Below are 18,386 nucleotides of genomic sequence, written 5' to 3'. Positions count from 1 at the left end.
TGTGAGGCGTAAATGGACACGGTTAAGCAATGCTCGCCGCAACCGCTCGCCAAAACCAATATTGTTCCAGCCGACGGAGCTCCCGGGCTGGAAAGAGAAAGAGAGAGAGAGAGAGAGAAAGAGAGAGAGAGAGAAAGGGACCCCCGTACTCAATCACCGGCTCCGCGGTATCCCCCAATTAGGTTGCAGTTTATGGCCCCGGCCGGTCCGCCGCGACGTGCGCGGGGCCGCGATACCAAGCCTTCGTCTCCTCCATCTCTCCTGACCCGGCCACTCTGCAGGGGCCACATCTGCTACCGAATGTGACCCCATCCATCTCGTCCTCCTTCAGTCCATCCATAATCCTCTTCTTGTCAGCCTTTTTAAATAGAAAATGTCTTTGCTTTTACACGCTTTTCTTTTATTCACTCAATTTACAATCCGACTGGATCCAACATTTTTCTCTCATTGAGTTTTTTTTTTTTTTTTTTACACTAAGATGCGAATGCAGAACAGAGTGAACTTCTCATTCCTGAGGGTCATGTCGAGGGACTTCCTGCTGCTGCTGTAGCACTCACAGCTAATCCTTACAGTATGTATGACATTAGAGGGAAAGTTTAGCTGCAGCTCAAAAGACGACTTCTGTTGCTTTGGTAAAGGCTGCAGCAGACTACATGTTACACCTGCCTTCTGTGCATAGAGAGAGGTTGTAGAGGGGGGGGGGGGATGAATCAGCCATAACTCATAAGAGGAACTAGGCCATTAAAATGAAATAGTAATGGAACAGTGCGGCACTGTCTGCCTTTAACTTTTTAGCAGGCTATTTTTAGCCATCCTGCACCATGTGTGCCAGTGTGCGGTTGAACATAACCAGGAAATGACAACATCCATAACTCACCCGAGGGCTTAGGATGGGAGGTAAAAAAGAGCCCTAATGCTAAGTTTGGAGGTGGTCAGCGTAGCTCTGCTGCTTATTTGGGAGCTGCATATTGAATGGGTCACGTTACATTAAAGGCTCGCCGCCATGTTGAGAGGAAACAAGCAGTCAAACGGTCATGTCCGTCCCAAAGTGGTACTCTACAGTGAAAAATATGGCCAATGGAGGAGCTGGGTTTTGGTTCAACAGGGTCATGGAGGAAACCAGAGCAGGCCTATGAGGCCAAGTACAAGCGTGGTGTACTTTTCCCCCGAGGGCCCGCGGATGAGAGGAGGGAGAGACGAGCTGTGGGTCGCAGAGGAGAACCTAAATGTGCAGCTACGGATGTGAACGAAGCAAGGACGCAAGTGATGGAGCAAAGGAGGGGTGTGACTAAAGCTCTTAGCTGATGTAGAGAGCTGTGCTGTGGGATAACTTGTAATAAAAAAGTCTTTCCCCTCTTTTTTCCAGCTTTGAATATTCGTCACGTAAACAGCCCGATGTGAGCGGAATCGCAGACGCGCGTCCTCGTAGGGCGGTCTACACTTGCAGCAGATATTGGCAGCGCGTCTCCCTCCTCCGTGGCCACGGGCGTGCACAGGCACCCGTACTGTAGCGGGGCAGTCCCGACGCCAGCTGGACGGGCTTCCAGTTCATGCACCGGAGCTCCGCATATACAAACCAAATTGCTGCTTGGCAAGCGTTCGTCAGGCACAGCTAATGTCTTTGTCATCTTGAGACTGCATGTCGGGGAGGGGCTCACGGGGCACGCTCAGTCAGGTGCAACGGAAAGTCCTGCGAACCATCGGGGGCGCACGCAGCAAATGCAAATGTGGCCATTTGGGGCTTAAAACGTTGTTCTGAAAGCAGACATCGGTTATTGTTTTGCACTCTGCAGCTGGACAAAGTGCAGTCTCTAAAAAGAAAAAGAAGTACACTCCACTTGCAGAGGTGAGAAGTGACGAGTTACTCGGTTTCATGCACTCTTGTAATTCTTTTTGAAGTAAATTGTTCTTGTCAGATAGTTTTAGACATAATTAATGTAATATAATAATAGACATAATTGATATTACTCCGTTACAACTGGAAGCCGTGTGCATTTATCAAAGCACTGAACGATATGAAAAGCACAAACTGCTTCTATGGCTGATGTGTTTCCACCACAGACGCTCTTCCTCAGGTCACAGTGAAGACAGTGAACACACCTGAATTTAACAACTAATTATGAAACGTCACAGCATTAAATATCGGTCTGAATGAGTCGTCTGATCTGAGACATTTTCAGAAAGATAATCATAAACAAACACATTTCCCCTTGGGGGTTAATAAAGTTCCAATCTATCTATCTATCTATCTATCTATCTATCTATCTATCTATCTATCTATCTATCTATCTATCTATCTATCTATCGAAGAGACCCGTCCACTCAATCAAACCTGATTGTCTTCGTGGAGAGGCGTGGATGTGATCTGGGACTGAGAACATCTCTTCCAAAAAGATCAAAGTTTACAAATCTTAAATTTATGTTTTTAATAGAGGGTAATAATAATGTTATTTCGTTAATATTTTGTGATGACCCCTTGGAGACAGACTGTGAAACTGTGTATATGTGGCAGGTTATCTAATCAAGAGATGATAAGTTCACTTCTTTCCCAGAGGAAGAGCATCTGGGGTAGAAATCATTCCAGTCATATCCACATCACATAAAAGACATGGGGGGCACGGTAGGCCGTTGCTTTTTTTAAAACTTCTTCTCAAGTACTTGCATACAGTCCCTGGCTCCTCCACCCTCCTGAGCATCCTTCTCTTTTTGGAGGCTGAAGTAAAGGTGGTGAAGATGTTCAACCTGTCAGGCTTCTTTTTGACTGCTGCTCTACCGCAGAAGAGAACAATTATGAATGATCATCGGTGGCACCACGAACCCACAAAACAGTGGCCCTGCTTGTTCTCTTTAAATACTAGAGGAACTGTAGTATTTCTAAACTCTCATTGGCGCTTTACTCTTGAATTTAAAACCAAGGGTCTGCATATTACATCTAACTGCTTCTGCTGCTGTCCTTTCCTAACATGGTTTATGTCTCCTGTCCTCATCATGAAGTGATCAACTATCTTTGATTTATAAGGGCAATTTAGCTATAATCCCCCTCCCATTTCCTGATCTCCTACATCCCGGCTTCTTATAGTACATTTCTGCTCAGAGCTCCTGCTAATGTCCTCTCCCCCTTAACTTTTCCTGCACCGACAGGCCAGTGTTGGGGTCATCGTATCGGCTCGCAATAATAAAGCTCCGTTAATGTGCTCTGGGGAGCAGATGCCTATATCACATCTGTGGGTCTCGCGTCCGATCATTAATCCGTCGTTAGGCGCTTTGAGATGCGAGCTTGAGAGCCCGTGTTTTGGCTGTAAAGGCTCCGAGAGGTTTTCCAGAGGGCAAACCCCCTCCTCCTCTTTGCTTCTTCTACTTTGCGTTAAAAGTCAGGCGAGAAGGTGGACAGAGTGGAAAGAGAGTCTGGCGGGAGACTGGGAGAGTGAATCTTGGAGCAGACAGGAAGGCAAATCCAGACACAACACTTCCTCCGATGACAGGCGTGAAGCAGCGCAGCGCCGCCGCCGCCGGCCTCGGAATGCAGGGATGAGTCCTGAATGACACCCCCCCCCCCCGGTTTTCACCACTAGTTAGTTCATCTACCCCTCCTAAACCCGTCCACCTGTTGCAGTGTGTTGTGCTGGTTCTGGGCCTATCATGGGTCGTGTATGCTTACATGATCGCCGGCTCGAGGTCCTCTGGAGCGGGAGAGCCGCGACAGGTCGCCGCATTGAAAATCTCCTGGAACAAAAGAGAGAGAGAGGAGGGTGATGCGTGTGAGAGAGAGAGAAAAAAACAATTTTGACGACCGCCTGGGGGATAATAAACACTTCCTGCCTACGCTTGAAAATCCACTTGAAAGCTGGTGAAAGGAAAGCAGGATTGAGGAGCGACGCACTCTGTTGACAAAACTACAGGGTGAAATGTGAATGTTTGCATATGTTCTATCCCTTCTTCTCTCCCTCGTTCTTCTTTTTCTTCTCCTACTCTGATGCTCGCTGACGTTGCCAAGAAACTGCCCCGGCCTCTGAGCTCTGCGTCGCACATCAAGTGCGGCCGCTCCGAGCGCGCACACTGATGTGCGATTTTCCCATCCGCTTGCCATCCAAAGTGGATGCGTACCAGCGCTATCATACGCTGTCATTACTCATCCCGGGGACCAGACATCGTGCGGAAATCCAGATCGTTTTGGCAGCGCGGCGCGAGGAAGGAAGGGAGAGAAAGAGAAGCAGGGTGGAAACGGTCGGGTCAGCCTTGTTCAGCGGCAACAGTAGCTGGGGGTCGTCGCTTACCTCTCCTGGAACTGCTTGGACGGGATCAGGCCGGCGCGGGGATTGGCCTCCCCCTCGTGTTTGGCCTGCCACCAGGTCGCATCCTCCTGGCTCATGACCTGAAGGATGGCGCCCCTCTTGAAGGCCAGTCCGGCCTCCTTGCATGGGATGGCTTTGTCCTCCTTGGGGTCGTAGTCAAAGAGCGCCTTCATAAACACCTGGACGCACAACGGGAAAAACAAAGAGCGGGACTGAGGGCAGGAAAAAGCAACGCTTCACTGTGAACGACCTTTTCCCTTCCACTGCGAGGAGGGTGAAGCCTCTACGGGGAAGCCACCGCGGCGCACACAGTAGGTGCTTCACCAGCGCCCGGGGGGATTATTCCAGAAAGGTCATTGCAATCAGAAGTTGAAACCAGAAAACTTCGGGGCCAAATTAGTCCTTCTGTGTGGTTCCGTCAACACGTGGGACGGACTAAGTGTGGCGAGACTTAACATCTTCTGAGTCAGAGGCTCCAGTTTACATCGCTTTGTTCCACCAGCTGACACAATCTAATGTCCGTAATCTTTCCACATTAAGGAACAGCGGGGGAAAAGAAAAGTTGTTTTCTGTCTTTCAGGGAGTTGGTCTCATTTGCTTTGGCAGCGGAAGGTAGATCCAACTCATCAACACAAAGGAGGTCGGGCGCCACGGTGGAAAAATCTCCGGCAACTGGGTTGTGGGCGGCGAGCTGCGAGCTGAAGCACCTCGCGGCGTCTTCGTACCCAAATTGAGTTCCTATCACGATGAGTTATCGCACCTAAGACACCTCAGTATATGTGGAAAGAGGAGAGGGCAGGGGAAGGGAGTGTGTATGTGCACGATGACATTTGTTGACGTGCTATTGATTTAAAGAGCACTTTGTGCCATGTTGTAAAGTTCTGTTTCAGGCCGAGCTGTTCTGTTTGGGTCACAGCGGCCGATTTGGCTGCTTAACCAACCGGCGTGATGCACTCGTACATGTCCATGCTTCTGCCCTGGCTGGGTTTATTTGGCCTGTACTCGATGTGCTCAGCCACTTCGCTGCACTTTGATGCCTCCATGCCACCTGATGTTAGAGCGCAGGCGAGTTTTTTTAATGAAGGACAGGAGCGTTTGGCAGCGGCAGACTCCTCTCCTCTCCCTCCCAGACAGTTTCAACCACACACATGCAGGGATTGTGACGAATGAGAAACCTGCCTTTGACCCCGAAGCTTAAAAAAAGAAGAAGAAGAAGAAGAAAAAAAAATGCGAGTGGATCCAGCCTGTGTCCACTACTGATAGATGAGTAAGAAAAATGATGCAATCAGCCCCCCAGTATGTGAGAATGATGGTTACAGGAGTGACAGGTAAAGCACACAGAATGGATGACCACGCACTGCAGTCGGCCCGTGCAGCAGTCCACATCAATGAGGACAATGGAGAGCTGCAGGGGTGACGTACTCTTGAAGGCCAACCCCGGACGTTAGCGTCACACTGCTTCCCTCAAAGAGCCAATGGGATTTTTCCATTTTATTTTTGGGATTATTGCAGGAAGATAAGTTCTGCAAACACAAAAAAAACAAACATTTTATAATAAGCTTAAATGAATACCACTTTTATGATTTTTTTTTTTTTAAAGTGTGCACGCAATCTCCAGAAGTAAATAGACTTTAGGCTATAAACAAACCCGACCGCGGTTGAGGCGACCTCCCACGAGGAAAAACACAATGGAAAGCTACTCAAGAGTCAAGGTTCCTACGAGGCCAAATCCATCTACCTCGACTTCATGAAGAGGCAGCTGACGTCACACAACGTTGGAGGCCACGTTGTAAACCGTCAACTGAAAGTATATCTGCTTGTGTTCAGTTAAAAATAATACATACTGTAGTAAAACCTCGGCTCATGTAAATATGTCGCCGTGTTATTGTGGCTGGTTACTCTTAACAATCTCTCAATTTTGTGGTCTGGATATTAACCGCTTTTATTGAACTCGCTGACTCAACGTGCTGTATTCATCGTGTCGCATTGCCAACCAATTCCACCGTCTTAAGATGCAAACCGCTCCGTTCAGCTGCTTGATGAGATCCTCCTCGGTGGATGGTGTACAGGCTCTGCTACTTTGTGTTGATCAGGAGTACAGCTACAGACCATTACCTCCTTCACACACACATTCAGAAAGTCTGGCTCTGAACCACTAGTTATCCCACCTTCACCTGACACTTTAAAATGGACAATTGAAGTGGTTAAATCAAGAGTTAGTATACGGGTCAGATACGGTTCTGTCAGTCTGTTTGGATGGCTGAAAAAGGACTTGAGTTCAACCCAATTACAATATATAATTAAAAACATTGCATCCTTTTAATGTCCATTTTTTGCATTTCAGTTGTGCGCAGCAATGGGTTAAGCTGAATCCGTGTTTCTCTTTAACATTTGAAAAAAATAAGGTGCATTGACACATTCCAATAACCTGCCCTGCTCTATTGATGACATTAACATCCTCTTTCCTTGTTCATCCATCATTTCCTCACTGCGGCTCCAAAACGATGTTCTGCATCCAGTGAAGAAAGGCCTCTCACGCAGGAGAGACGCTCTGCCTGTTCTTTAAAGTCGGCGAGTGTAACCCAATCAACATAATGATTACGCCAGGAGAAGGCCTACCTTTGGCTCCTTGGTTGGCTCCTCCTCCTTAACGCTGGGGATCACTTTAAAGGTAATGGCTCCTTGCGACTGGGCCTGAATAATTGGAAAAGACAAGATAGATACTCTGGTTTAGGTAGAAATGGAGGGAGTGGAAACACAGTCTGTCCAGCAACTAATCCAATGAAAGTCACATATGTCAAAGCACGGTTTGATTTTTCAACAATGGAAGGGTTATTAGGATTGGATGGCTGTGCTTGGCAGGAATAGAGAGTGTGTGTGTGGGGGGGAGTGTTGAAAGCCATCATCAGGCCAGAGGCCTTTGTGTCTGAGAACGCCTCCAGAGTTTAAGAGGCTCTCTTCCTCTCCAGTTGCCCCTGGCAGAGTTCAGGCACACGGCGGAGCTTATTCGAGGCCTGCGGCGGAGCCTGCTCGGAGAAAAACTACTAAGCATCAATCTCATCCGGAGGAGTGGCTCGATGCATGTGGTCTAAAGGCCAGAAGAGGGCTCGGAGACAACGGCCGGTGTTTGGTTTTTCAGCGCTGTGACGGGAGGCACGAGGTCCTGGGTGAGTTAAGAGGGGAGCGTTCTGCCATCACAAACAAGGAATGTTATTTTCGCCAAGGGAGGGGAGCTGAAAATCAGGGTGAAACTCTTGGATAGTGCGCACACACGCACACGCACTCCTACATTACCAACAGTGCACTGTCACGCTAACTGTGGACTGGTGTTGCTGGTCATTTTGGAAAAAAAATAGAGTATAATTTACTTTTAAGGTCTTTACCCAATTCTCTTCTTTAAATAATAAAACAAAGATGTCTACCTATCAAAGAGAGGACTTCAATATATAGTGGTTGAGGACTATGTCACACACACACACACACACACACACACACACACACACACACACCCCTTACCAGAATGCGTATGATCTCCTCTGGTTTCTTGTCGTCCACAGGGATTCCATTGACCTCCTTCAGTTCGTCCCCGACGTGAATCAGCCCTGTTTTACACACAAGCACACGGCTTACGTATCCACAATAAATTTATTCTAATGTCCTAATATAAGTGAGCTACTGTGTAGAAGTCCGGCGCTCACAAAGAGCCCGGGGATGTGTACAGTACACCAGATTACTGTTTATCTTCGTGGTGGCATTTGAGATTGGGAAAGAATCAAAGCTTTATTGTCCGCACATGTGGAAATTTGCCTTGGGCTTCGCTGTGGCAGAGCTGAATACCAGACTGGACACAATGAACACAAAACCAAACAGAAAACATGTGGACAGCAAGCAGAGCGCCGCAGTGTTCTTGTCATTTAGAATGCATTTTTGTGGGGGGAAAAAAGTGGAAAAGGACACGTTGAGACGCGGGGATAATTCCTGATCACGTCCCTCCTTTGCTGCACGCTGGGTGTAGTCCTGCTGTGATGCAAATCTGCAGATCCACGTACAAATGTTGAGACAAAAATGCATTGAACTGACCGCTTCTGTCGGCTGCTCCGCCTCTCATGATGCGAGCCACGACGATGGCTCCCGTGTGCTCGTCACGCCTTATCGTCGCCCCCTGCAAGGCCATCACAGAGAATAATAAGAAACTTGGATGAACTGCGTCGGCTTTCCACTCTGCTCAGAGCTGCATTGTTCCAATGTCACACGATCTGGTTGAAAATGAAAGGATGTAAACAACATAAAGGATGATTTATGGTTACTTTTCTGGGGTAAAAAAATAGATTTTCTTTCTTTTAAGTGACCAATCTACGGAGTCATATTCAGAGGGATGGACTCTTTCCGATACATTAAAAATAATGTGGAACATCCTCTGATCTGAACGCCTCCAACATAATGTCTGCAATGAAAACAAAGAGATATACATATGCTAAGTACGGCAAAAACACAGTGACATGGCTATTGACATAAAAATGCTCTTTAAAAATGGTTGTTGGGGTGAGAGATCATTTTCTTGTGTAAGTTGGAATATCGGTATACAGGAGAAAAGCTGAAAACATCTTTTTAGACTATATTTTGCATACGTTTCTTCAGAGTAAAATAATCCAACAATCTCATTGGATGACGTCACAGATTAAGTTTGTCACTTCCCTCCTGCGCTGCTGCAGTCGTGATGGCAGAGGGCATCAACGGCCGGGACAGAGAGGGTTGAGAGCAGAGCAGACGCGAGGCAGCGGACCCAACACACACACACAGACACACACAATCGCTCACAAACACACACAGTTGCTCAAGCGTTTCCCTGTCCAGCTTTATGGGCTTGGGGCCGAGCCAGAGTGACACGCGGAGTAGAGGATGGGGTTTCAACTTCCTCAATCGAAACGACAGCGGTGATGCGTTTACCAGTAAACCCAAACAGCCTCTTCCCTTTACAATAAAACAATAGGCCTAATGGGTGCCAACCTGTCACGGCACCTCGCACGGACACCGTCGAGGCACCAGCCTGGCTGGGATTGGGATGGAACAGAGTTACGAAGTGCAAACGGGCGTCATCGCCGCTCGGGGCCCGCGACGAGCAGAACCAGACAGATGCGACGTCTCGCCGACGCACGGTTTGTCGGGGCTGCAACTCATCCTTCCACCCCTCGCTGTTATTCTCATCATCACGGAAGATTGTTTTTATTACAGTTACCAAAAAAAAAAAAAAAAAAAAAGCCTTCCTCACCGGCCGTGCTTTATTTCAGCTGTCCGAATCCATTGCCGCCCAGGTGGACCGCTGGAGTGCAAACGGCCGGCTCAGCATGTGTCATGCCGCTCCGCTTTCTGTCTTTTTCACGCTCAAAGTAGTTCTGGCATGTAGATATTTAAAAAAAAAAAAAACACGAAACTTAAAGACCAAAGGAGCTCCTGGTTTGTGCCACTTCGCCGATGCCATTAGCACGTCATCTTGGTTGTTTTCACGACCTGTTCACACCTAACGGTTTTCCTCCCAGATAATGGTTTCCTCAAGGCCTTTTTAGGGGCGTGCGGAGATTGGGAAGGACGCCGGGATAAGACAGGGGTTTGGTCCTAACAGAATAATGGGGCTAATTAAAGAAACCCGAGAGGTTGCAGTAGGAGAGAAATCGGTGGAGCGGGTCAGCGAGAGGGGAAGGCACCGTCAGACCCCGGTGTCAGGGTCACACATAACCTCCCAGTGTGACTTAAAGCAGCTGGATGTGATGATGCAATGACCCCCAGACAGACGGAGAGGCCTTTTGTGTGTGTGTGTGTGTGTGTGTGTGTGTGCACACAGAGAAAGAGACGGACAGTGTGAGATGGGGAGTCTGCAGGAAATCTCGCAGGAGCATTCAGACATGTGGTCATTAACTTTCTCTCTCCGCTTTTGCTTTCCGACTCTCCTTTTTTTAGAGCTGGCTGATGGCCAGTGCTATGATGGATGTTTTTATTGTGTCCCCTGGGGTCCCTGGAGGCTGGTGGCAGTCTAAAGGCTAACTACACAGCAGAGAGAGAGCCTTGGACTCGAGCTTGTAAAGACAACAGGCTGTCTGAACGAACCTATCTATGGAATCTTGCTCACACATGGTGCGGAGATATAAATTGTGTTTTGACACATATGGCTTAAATCACGCGCTGAAACCCCGATGCCATTTAGGAACACCACTTTTATGACTTTTACTGCGAGTGGCAGTGGTGATTATAGAGCAGCACATTTAGCATGCAAACACGAACGGATGGGGTCGCGAACCCAGATCTCTGGGAAGCAAGGAGACCATTTTGTCTCCATTGAAACCACTGCGCTTTATGTGTTTTCACAGCAGAAAAGAAAACAAACTCAGTGGACAAAATTTGCCCATTTTCATTTTCCTTTTACACCTCAATGATTCTCTGCAAGGAGTTATTTGAAGGCAACGTTGTTTTTAAAGCCTTGATTCGACTCGATTCTCATCTGACCCACTGCCCTTCGACGTGATGGGGATTCATGGGCAGGCCAAGCCAGCAGCAAAGGGAGTAATGAAGCGAGGGGGGGGGGGGGCTCCCTCTTCATCTGGCCAGCCCCAGCCTGAACTCAGCCCCGGTACGGTAGCCAAATGAGCTCCGTCTGATAAGAGAGGCAGAGAGAAGCCAAAGCGCTCCAGTGGCAACGCGAGCGAGCCAGACCGGAGGATAAGTGGAAGACGAGAAGAGAGCCAGGACCTGACAAGCTGACTGAGAGGCAAGTCAAGGAGGGAGGCAGTGGGGGTCGGAGTTGAGAGGAAGAGAGGAAGAGTGAATGAGTAGGGAGAAAATGATATGATGAGGGAGCAAGATAGAAATAACGAATGAGAGAGAGGGACTGAAAGCAACCAAGAAAGTAACAGGGATGGAGATTGAAAACGCAAGAATACTGGTAATGGAGAGGGAATTTCACTGGAGCCAAAATCCACTTCAACAAGTCCTTCACCCTCCTGTTGGAAGGATATGTTTTCACCTGTAGTGATTCTGCATATCAAGCTGAGGTTTCCAGCGCCAGAAATCGTAGCAGTAGATTTACTTGTCATGAAAGCACCAAGATAAGTCAATTACAAAAAGTACTTTTGTAGTATTGCAGTACTGCGATTTTACACAGACTGCATCTTTGCTTCTTGAAGGCTGCTTCTCTCTGGGATCAACCAATCAGCTCGACGCATTGCTTGATTTGAGATTCGGGAGTTGTGAGTCGTCGGCTCCTCTCCCGACCTACAGTTACGTCTGACAACTTTTGTTACATTAGCTCACAGAGACATTTAGATTCGTCTTCCCAGAGGCGTTGTGTTACGTATAAGATGGCAGCAGGCTGTTCAAGTTCAAATCAACCACAAGCTGTTGTAAAAATCTCCTCGAATATTCACGTTTTTCTTCAGCCATTCCTTGATTATGTCGGGAGCGCCACATATCCCTTCCACCTCATTACAATGCACAGTCGGCCTTCATTCTCTCAATCCTCCAGGGGTACATCAGCCTCTCCTGGAGGCCTGACGAATGCCTTGGAAGCATCGAGAGGCAGCAGGGATGAGGAGGTGGGGGGGGTGGGGTCCAACAACCTGAACTCAGCATCACCTCCCCCTGTGCCTTGATACCCTATGGGTGCTATCATCAGCATCCAGCCAAGCATGGCCACTAATGAGGAGCCCCTGCTCTGTTAAACAAATACATAAACAGTCAGGCTAGAACCTAAATAAGATGCATAGTGTGTGTGTGTGGGAGTGAGGGGGCACACACCAGGAAGAAGCAAGGTAAAGACCCTCAAGCACCAAGATGGGCTTCCTGGCGTAGCAGCTAAGCATTAGCACACACTGATGGCTGGGTTTACAACAAGCACCTCAACGCCTGCTGGCACATGGAAGCCATTTCAGACTTCTCTCGCACTGGAAACGGTGCAGGAAGTTCGAGAGGGGGCCCGTCTGCGTCTGTCAAAGCACACGCACGCATGAGTGACGCCGTGTGTGGGTGTGTTTTCGTGTGCACGCTAGCGCGTCCGCCCTCTTGCGAGAGCTTCCACCTGAAGTCGGGCCAACCCGGCCCAGGAGAAAGACCCCTCAAAAGACTGGATGATTGATGCCGGACAGTTGCTGAGCCTGATGAATGGGCTATACTATGTTAGCAATTAGAGACGAGGCACCACTTAACCATCGGGCGGCTCAACCGCGCTGTTTGTGCGGAAAAAGAGGCGATCATGTTGTCAGGGGTCGAAATTTCTCTTCCTGTTGTCAGCCATCGATGCAATTTGCCCTTTAGATGGACATAGGATCACCCGCGAAAAGAGCAAGTCTCTCCTGAAATGAAGGGGCAGAAACAAAAGCGACCAGAGCGGGGGTCATCGTGGTCTGGGGAGGGCCCTCTGGCTGTGCCCTGCAGGGCCCTCTGGCTGTGGTCAATTAGTCCTTAGTAAGGCGATTCGAAGCCTCCACTCCTAACGTGATCAGCTCCATATGCAGCCGCTGCTCCCGGCCCTATTCCCCCATTTCTAACACATAAATGCCTCAGATTGTTATTGTTGGGTCGGCCAAAAACGCAACGACTTCAGCCTCCGCTGTGCGATGAGGAGAACTGGAGCGACGCTCGTCCGTATCAAGCCATCGCCCCTCGCGCCGCATGCACATGCTGACATGGCAGCCGCATTTAGTACGTGATGACAAATGCCTCACACCTCATACATCGCGGACAAAAAGTTGTCATAAAAGAGAGAGAGAGAGAGAGAGAGAGAATAGGGGCTGAAATTTGGATCCCCTTTTCTGAGAGTGTGTGTTTATTACAGGGAATGGAGTGAAGGCGAGGTTGTCCAGGGAACTGTCGGCGCACAGTAGTGCCATGAAACTTAAGCAGATAAGAGGGGTAAGACAAGCTGGATGTCTCGTCACGTTAGCTCGGCTGGGATCGGCCACAACGGGTTTCTGGCGAGCTAAGTCTTCACGGGGCAATTAGCGTGCCTTCTGGCTGATGGACTGGATGGATGGCTGGATGGATGACATGATGGAAGCCGGCTGGCTTGTACTCTGGCTGCACGGATGACGAGAGGGCTGGCTCGTCGACTTGGCCGAGCTTAACTCGCGTCTCGGGGTCCAGGGCGGGCTACGTGTGGCCCGTGTGGTGCGTGCCACAATGGAAAAGAAGGATCCGGGGACCTCTTCTCCTCAGCTGGGGGGCCACAACTGAAGCCTCCCCCGTGGATCCCAAGCCGCCGGGGGAAAGAGAAGCACGGTGCTCAATTTCAAAAACACCCGGCACCGTTACGAGGAGCTCGGACCACCGTCCCCCGAGGACCGAACCGAACGCCGGGGCATTTGACAAACATTATTTCTCCCTCCAAATTGAGAGCGACAAGGGCAAACAAATGCGAGTGGCCCTGGGCCGAGAGGCCGACGTGTTTTGACATGATGTCACTTAACGGCAAAAGTGTAACCGCGACAATAAACTCCTGCCGACTGCTGTGTTGACTGCTGTGTTTAGAGGTATAAATACAAGTGTAGTGGAAACACATGCTGGCGTTCTTTGCACCAGATGTCGACCCGTGGAAAAAAGGAAAAATACAAAGTGGGAATGGGCCTCCTGGACATTAAAACACAATTACCTCCAATCATATCTGGTGTTGGAGTGTGTCATTTCACCTTACCTCACTTAGATGGCACAGAGCCCCCCACCCCCTCCCCCACATGACCGCTCCACGCACCGAGTCCAGCATCTTTTACGAGTTCTTACATACTTCCTCAAACGCCACGGCGCTGCTCAGAAGGAGGTAACTCATGTGATATGAGTGCAGCCGGCGGTGGTCACAAAGCCCCTCCAGCCTCACGGCCACCTAGAAAGATTAATGCGACGCGGGAAAGAATTAGCGGAAAAGAACAATGAAAAGAAACCGAAGAGCCTGGAAAGGTACCCGAGGTTTTAATGTCAAATAATCTTTTGCCCCCTCGAGCTGATGCAACAGAGCTGCCGCCGCTGGCCGACCCCTCTGGCCTCTCCACCTGTTTTATTAAATCACTTGCGATTGCAACTAATAAAAGCAACTGCCCCTTCCTTCTCTTCACTCCCGCACTAAAACCAGACTCTGGTTTCCCCTTCTTCTTGTTTCCTTAACCCCGGTCCCGACCCACCAGTCGTAATTAACAAGTATACTGAGAAAAGGGAAAATTGCGGGTCATTATTATGATAATTACGGTGAGGAGGAGCGGTTCCAGGAGGAGCTGCCAGGTAACGTGATGCGAGGGCCTCGTGTGACGGAACGGCTTACCTTCATTTATCTTCCTCCAGGCCCTCTTTCCTTTTCCTCCTCTGCCTCTTTAAACCTTAATGTTGGCGCAAGTCATTACCCAGCTGCTATGAAAACACACTTAGCAGCCCGCCGTCAGTACTTCAGTCAGGTGCTGGGTGGGTTTCGGGTGTGTGAATCTGCGTGGCTATCTCGCCCAATGTGTGTATTTCTTTCCGTACTGTCCGCATGAATCACCGCGTAGACTGAGTGGAATCGCCGTCTCTCTGCTACAAGCTGGATAGTGCCAGATTTAGTCATTATGTACTGTGTGTGTGTGTGTGTGGTTGTGTGTGTGTTGTCTGAGAGCTCGGCATGAGCTCGCACAAAGAGACAGTTGTGTCACAGAGAGCGGTCGATCTCGGCTCTGGGATTGTTTAGTGTTTTCCCCCCGTCGCTATCCCGTCGTAAAGAAAACAGCACTTTCACATGTCACTTCTCATTTCCAAAGTGGGCCGGGGAGGCCGGGGCCGCCGAGGAGAAACCCGGCAGGGCAACAATGGCAGCATTCAGCCGCGGGGGCGGAGAAGAGCCGGAGCGCCCGGGATGTGTGTGTGATTGCACTCGACGGGGGGACGAGGCCGTATTCGAGAGGGGCCACGCGAGATTAGGATCTGGGAATGCCTCAGACGAGGCTTTTGGAAGCTGCCGCGGGTTTTCACATTCACGACGCAACGGGCGGCAAGGGCGGCGGGAGTGTTGTGCAGAGGAACAAACGCGGGGGCGTTTCCATGTCGGAATTGTATATACCATATTGTAGTTTTGTTTCTTCTTTTTCAACGTCGAATACATTTGGTTTTGCAAATGTAGTTCATTTGCAAAAATAATCAAACGTATTCCTAACAAGTTTCTAAACAAATTTTCCATTTAAAATTTTTTTTACATAAACTTAATTTACCGTAAAAGTTTGGTTACAAGCCGCTCTACCTTTGCTGTGTCCCTGCTGTAGCAAGCTAGCGCTGCTGCTAGCTCCCCGCTGCTGCTGCTGGCTGTGTCCCCGCTGCCCGAGTCGGGCGTGGAGCCGAGGCTGGTCCCTCTACCTTCGGTGGTTGTCGGCGAGCCAGCAGGGAGCTAGCGGAGAGCTAGCTGGCTACAGAGAGGAGCTAGCAGACAAACCCACAGAAGGTATAGTCGCTTGTAACCTGACTTTTACGGTACATATATCCACTACATTTACTGTTTAGTATCCGTATCACCCACTCCCATCCAGAGTATAATCAATCGCATTAAGCTGCAGAACGACCATCCAGACTATGAAACAAAAGCATCGTTACTTTTATCTCTTTTTTCTGTAATAGGCATTTTACTTGCGTCCGGTGATTCTGAAACCCAATAAAAGACTGAACTACAACTTCCTTTCAGCACGCATCTCCTGGCGCTCAAGAGGTGCACATTGTCTCTCCCTGCTGTTTGAAGCTGGCTCTGGAGCTGGCAGCTGGTCACCAGTCTAAAGGTTAGAGACGCAGGTCTGTGGCCAAAAGTCTGTGTAACTGTGAAAAAAGTCCACTGAATGACTAAAAAGGTCAAAGAATATTATGGAAATTTTTTAAAACGTGTGTCACTTTGGCATTTACAAATGTGACATTTGAAGCAGGCCTGTTTATTTTTAACAGACAACTGTGCAGTGAACAAGTGTCCGGTCCATTTATATTACTAACACTTACGGTCTTGTGTAGAAAAAATGTTTATTGGTGCAAAAGTTAACCAGAACTACATAATAAAATGTTTATATATCCTGCATATCACGTGCACACTCTGGATGGATTCTTCATTTCCAGGATGCCATGTCCGCCACAACACACGCTTTACGACAGGAAACGCTGTCATTATGAGATATGTGAAGTTAAGTTATTCTAATGAGATTAATATGAAGTTAATAAAGGGAATTAACCTTAAATAATTATGCATTTCAATGAAGAATACAATATGACTTGTATTACATCCATGTACGTACAGATAGGAAAAAAATATACTCACGGACCGATACATTAACAGCAATACAGGGAATATAAATGAACCTAGGACATACATACATATATACATGAGTGCACACACACACACACACACACACACACACACACACACACACACAGTCAACACCAGCAGTGCTCTCCACTTGTCCTCATGTTTTAGAGCGTCGGTGCTCCATCTTCCTTCACGACGCTCCCAGGACGCCGCGGCCTAATCCATCAAGTGAAAGACGTATTGCTTTTAAAGCACATGGGTCGATCCGTAAAACACTACCATGTGTGCTGTCGGCTCTAATCTCATTTGCTGCTCCATTAATTCCCAGCGAGTGTCATTACTTTCCCCCCCGCTTTCCACGTTCTGATGTAAACAGACAGTAGAAAAAGTCACTTTTGGAAAGGAAAAAAAAAAATTAAAACCCACATCGATCTAAATCCCCGTCTTTGATAACCGTCTCAATCAAGAGCGCCTCTCTGGGGTTTTCGGCGCTGTTAAAAAACTCTATTCTCGGTGTAAACCTGCGCTTGTGTACATTCACACCAGCGCAGTTCAAATACCTATTAATGCCGACGGCACGCAGACCGTCCGGGTGAATGCGTTTGTGAAGGCTTCCAGACGACGGGGATCAGAGCGGCCGCGGTCCGACCATCCCAATTGTGTCAGAGGAAGGCCCGCCCGCCGCAGATGGGAAAAGCATGGCATGTCGAGTTGCCAGCGGTTCATTCCTGCGACTGCTGTTCATGGAAAAACAAAATCGATCGCAAGGCTTTCCTGTCTCGTGGCAATTATCGACTCCCTTATTAAGTAAAGAAAAGTCCGCCGGGCATCAATCGCGGAGTTTTACAATGATGGTGTCCGACATGTCATCTGCATGAGAGTGAGCAGAAACCGCCCTGGTGGCGTTTCGTGGGCGCGTCATTTTAAGTGCAGATGATCCGCTGGGATCCAGCGGCGAGGGCGGACGGGTGGCCGGGGCCCGCGGCGGCACAGCCGTAGTGATCGGTGCCAGGCGGTGCCAGGCGGGACGCCGTGCAGGCTGGCGTTGCCAGCAAGATGGCACGGAGACCGCCGTCCGCGCTTTCTATCCAGACCCGTTCAGGATGGGGGAAAAACCCAATCCTGTGCGCACAAAGACGGGCGAGCAGAGAGCGAGGAGAGCCCGACACCTGTCCCGTCACATTCCTGGCGGTACAGGTGGCGTGGCTGCTCGTGAGGCCGAACAAGCTGGGGATGGAAGAGGTGAGCGAGAAAAAACAGAAGGGGGATGGAGAGTGTTTGGCAATTTTGCACAAATGTGGAGCAGGAACGTGGAGAGAGAGAGAGCGCGAGAGAGGCATCTATCTATCTGCACTGCTGAACAACAGGTGTCCACATAGAAGCTGCAGATAAGATCATCCTTTATTAGCCCCGCAGTGGGGAACTTTACAAGTAGGGGTAAATCTTCACTTGAAGGACGGCGAAATGAGTTAGAATTAAGTCCTAACCTCTTAAAAACAATAATGTCTTTACACCACCTCAAATGAAATGTGTTACAGAAAAAAAAAAAATGTTATTCACACGAATGACCAGCGAAATTGGACTAAAAGCAAAACCAGATGAAAGAAATTACTCGGGAGAGTAGAAGGAGAGAGACTTGAAGAGAAAGAAAAATATGGCGTGCTAGTAGGAGGACAAACTTCACATGAACTGAGGGGGGAGGTGAATGAGTGGCACTGAGCGAGCCGTCGTGCGGTGCGTGTAAAACGCACGCGAAGCGCCGCAACCGCAGCCGGCCCGTCAGCCCCGAACACGCTCACATCACACTGATGGTCAGC

The 18,386-nt window shown here is 49.0% G+C and overlaps 1 protein-coding gene across 2 annotated transcripts in view; it reads right to left on the bottom strand.

The window, feature by feature from the left end:
- mpp7a (MAGUK p55 scaffold protein 7a) overlaps nt 1-18,386 on the bottom strand; it is a 119,046-nt gene that overhangs the window by 32,774 nt on the left and 67,886 nt on the right. For both annotated transcript variants that reach the window (XM_068582053.1, XM_068582054.1), the window contains exons 7-11: nt 8,373-8,454; nt 7,809-7,894; nt 6,912-6,986; nt 4,275-4,471; nt 3,659-3,723 (exon numbers count right to left, since the gene is read on the bottom strand). In XM_068582053.1, coding sequence (XP_068438154.1) covers nt 3,659-3,723; nt 4,275-4,471; nt 6,912-6,986; nt 7,809-7,894; nt 8,373-8,454 — 505 coding nt within the window. The remainder of the gene's footprint in view (nt 1-3,658; nt 3,724-4,274; nt 4,472-6,911; nt 6,987-7,808; nt 7,895-8,372; nt 8,455-18,386) is intronic.

This window comes from Clinocottus analis, unplaced genomic scaffold, assembly GCF_023055335.1.
Source record: "Clinocottus analis isolate CAN_PGR_092001 unplaced genomic scaffold, fCliAna1.0.p SCAF_18, whole genome shotgun sequence".
Lineage (NCBI taxonomy): Eukaryota > Metazoa > Chordata > Actinopteri > Perciformes > Cottidae > Clinocottus > Clinocottus analis.
This window is presented reverse-complemented; position numbering and strand designations above follow the sequence as displayed.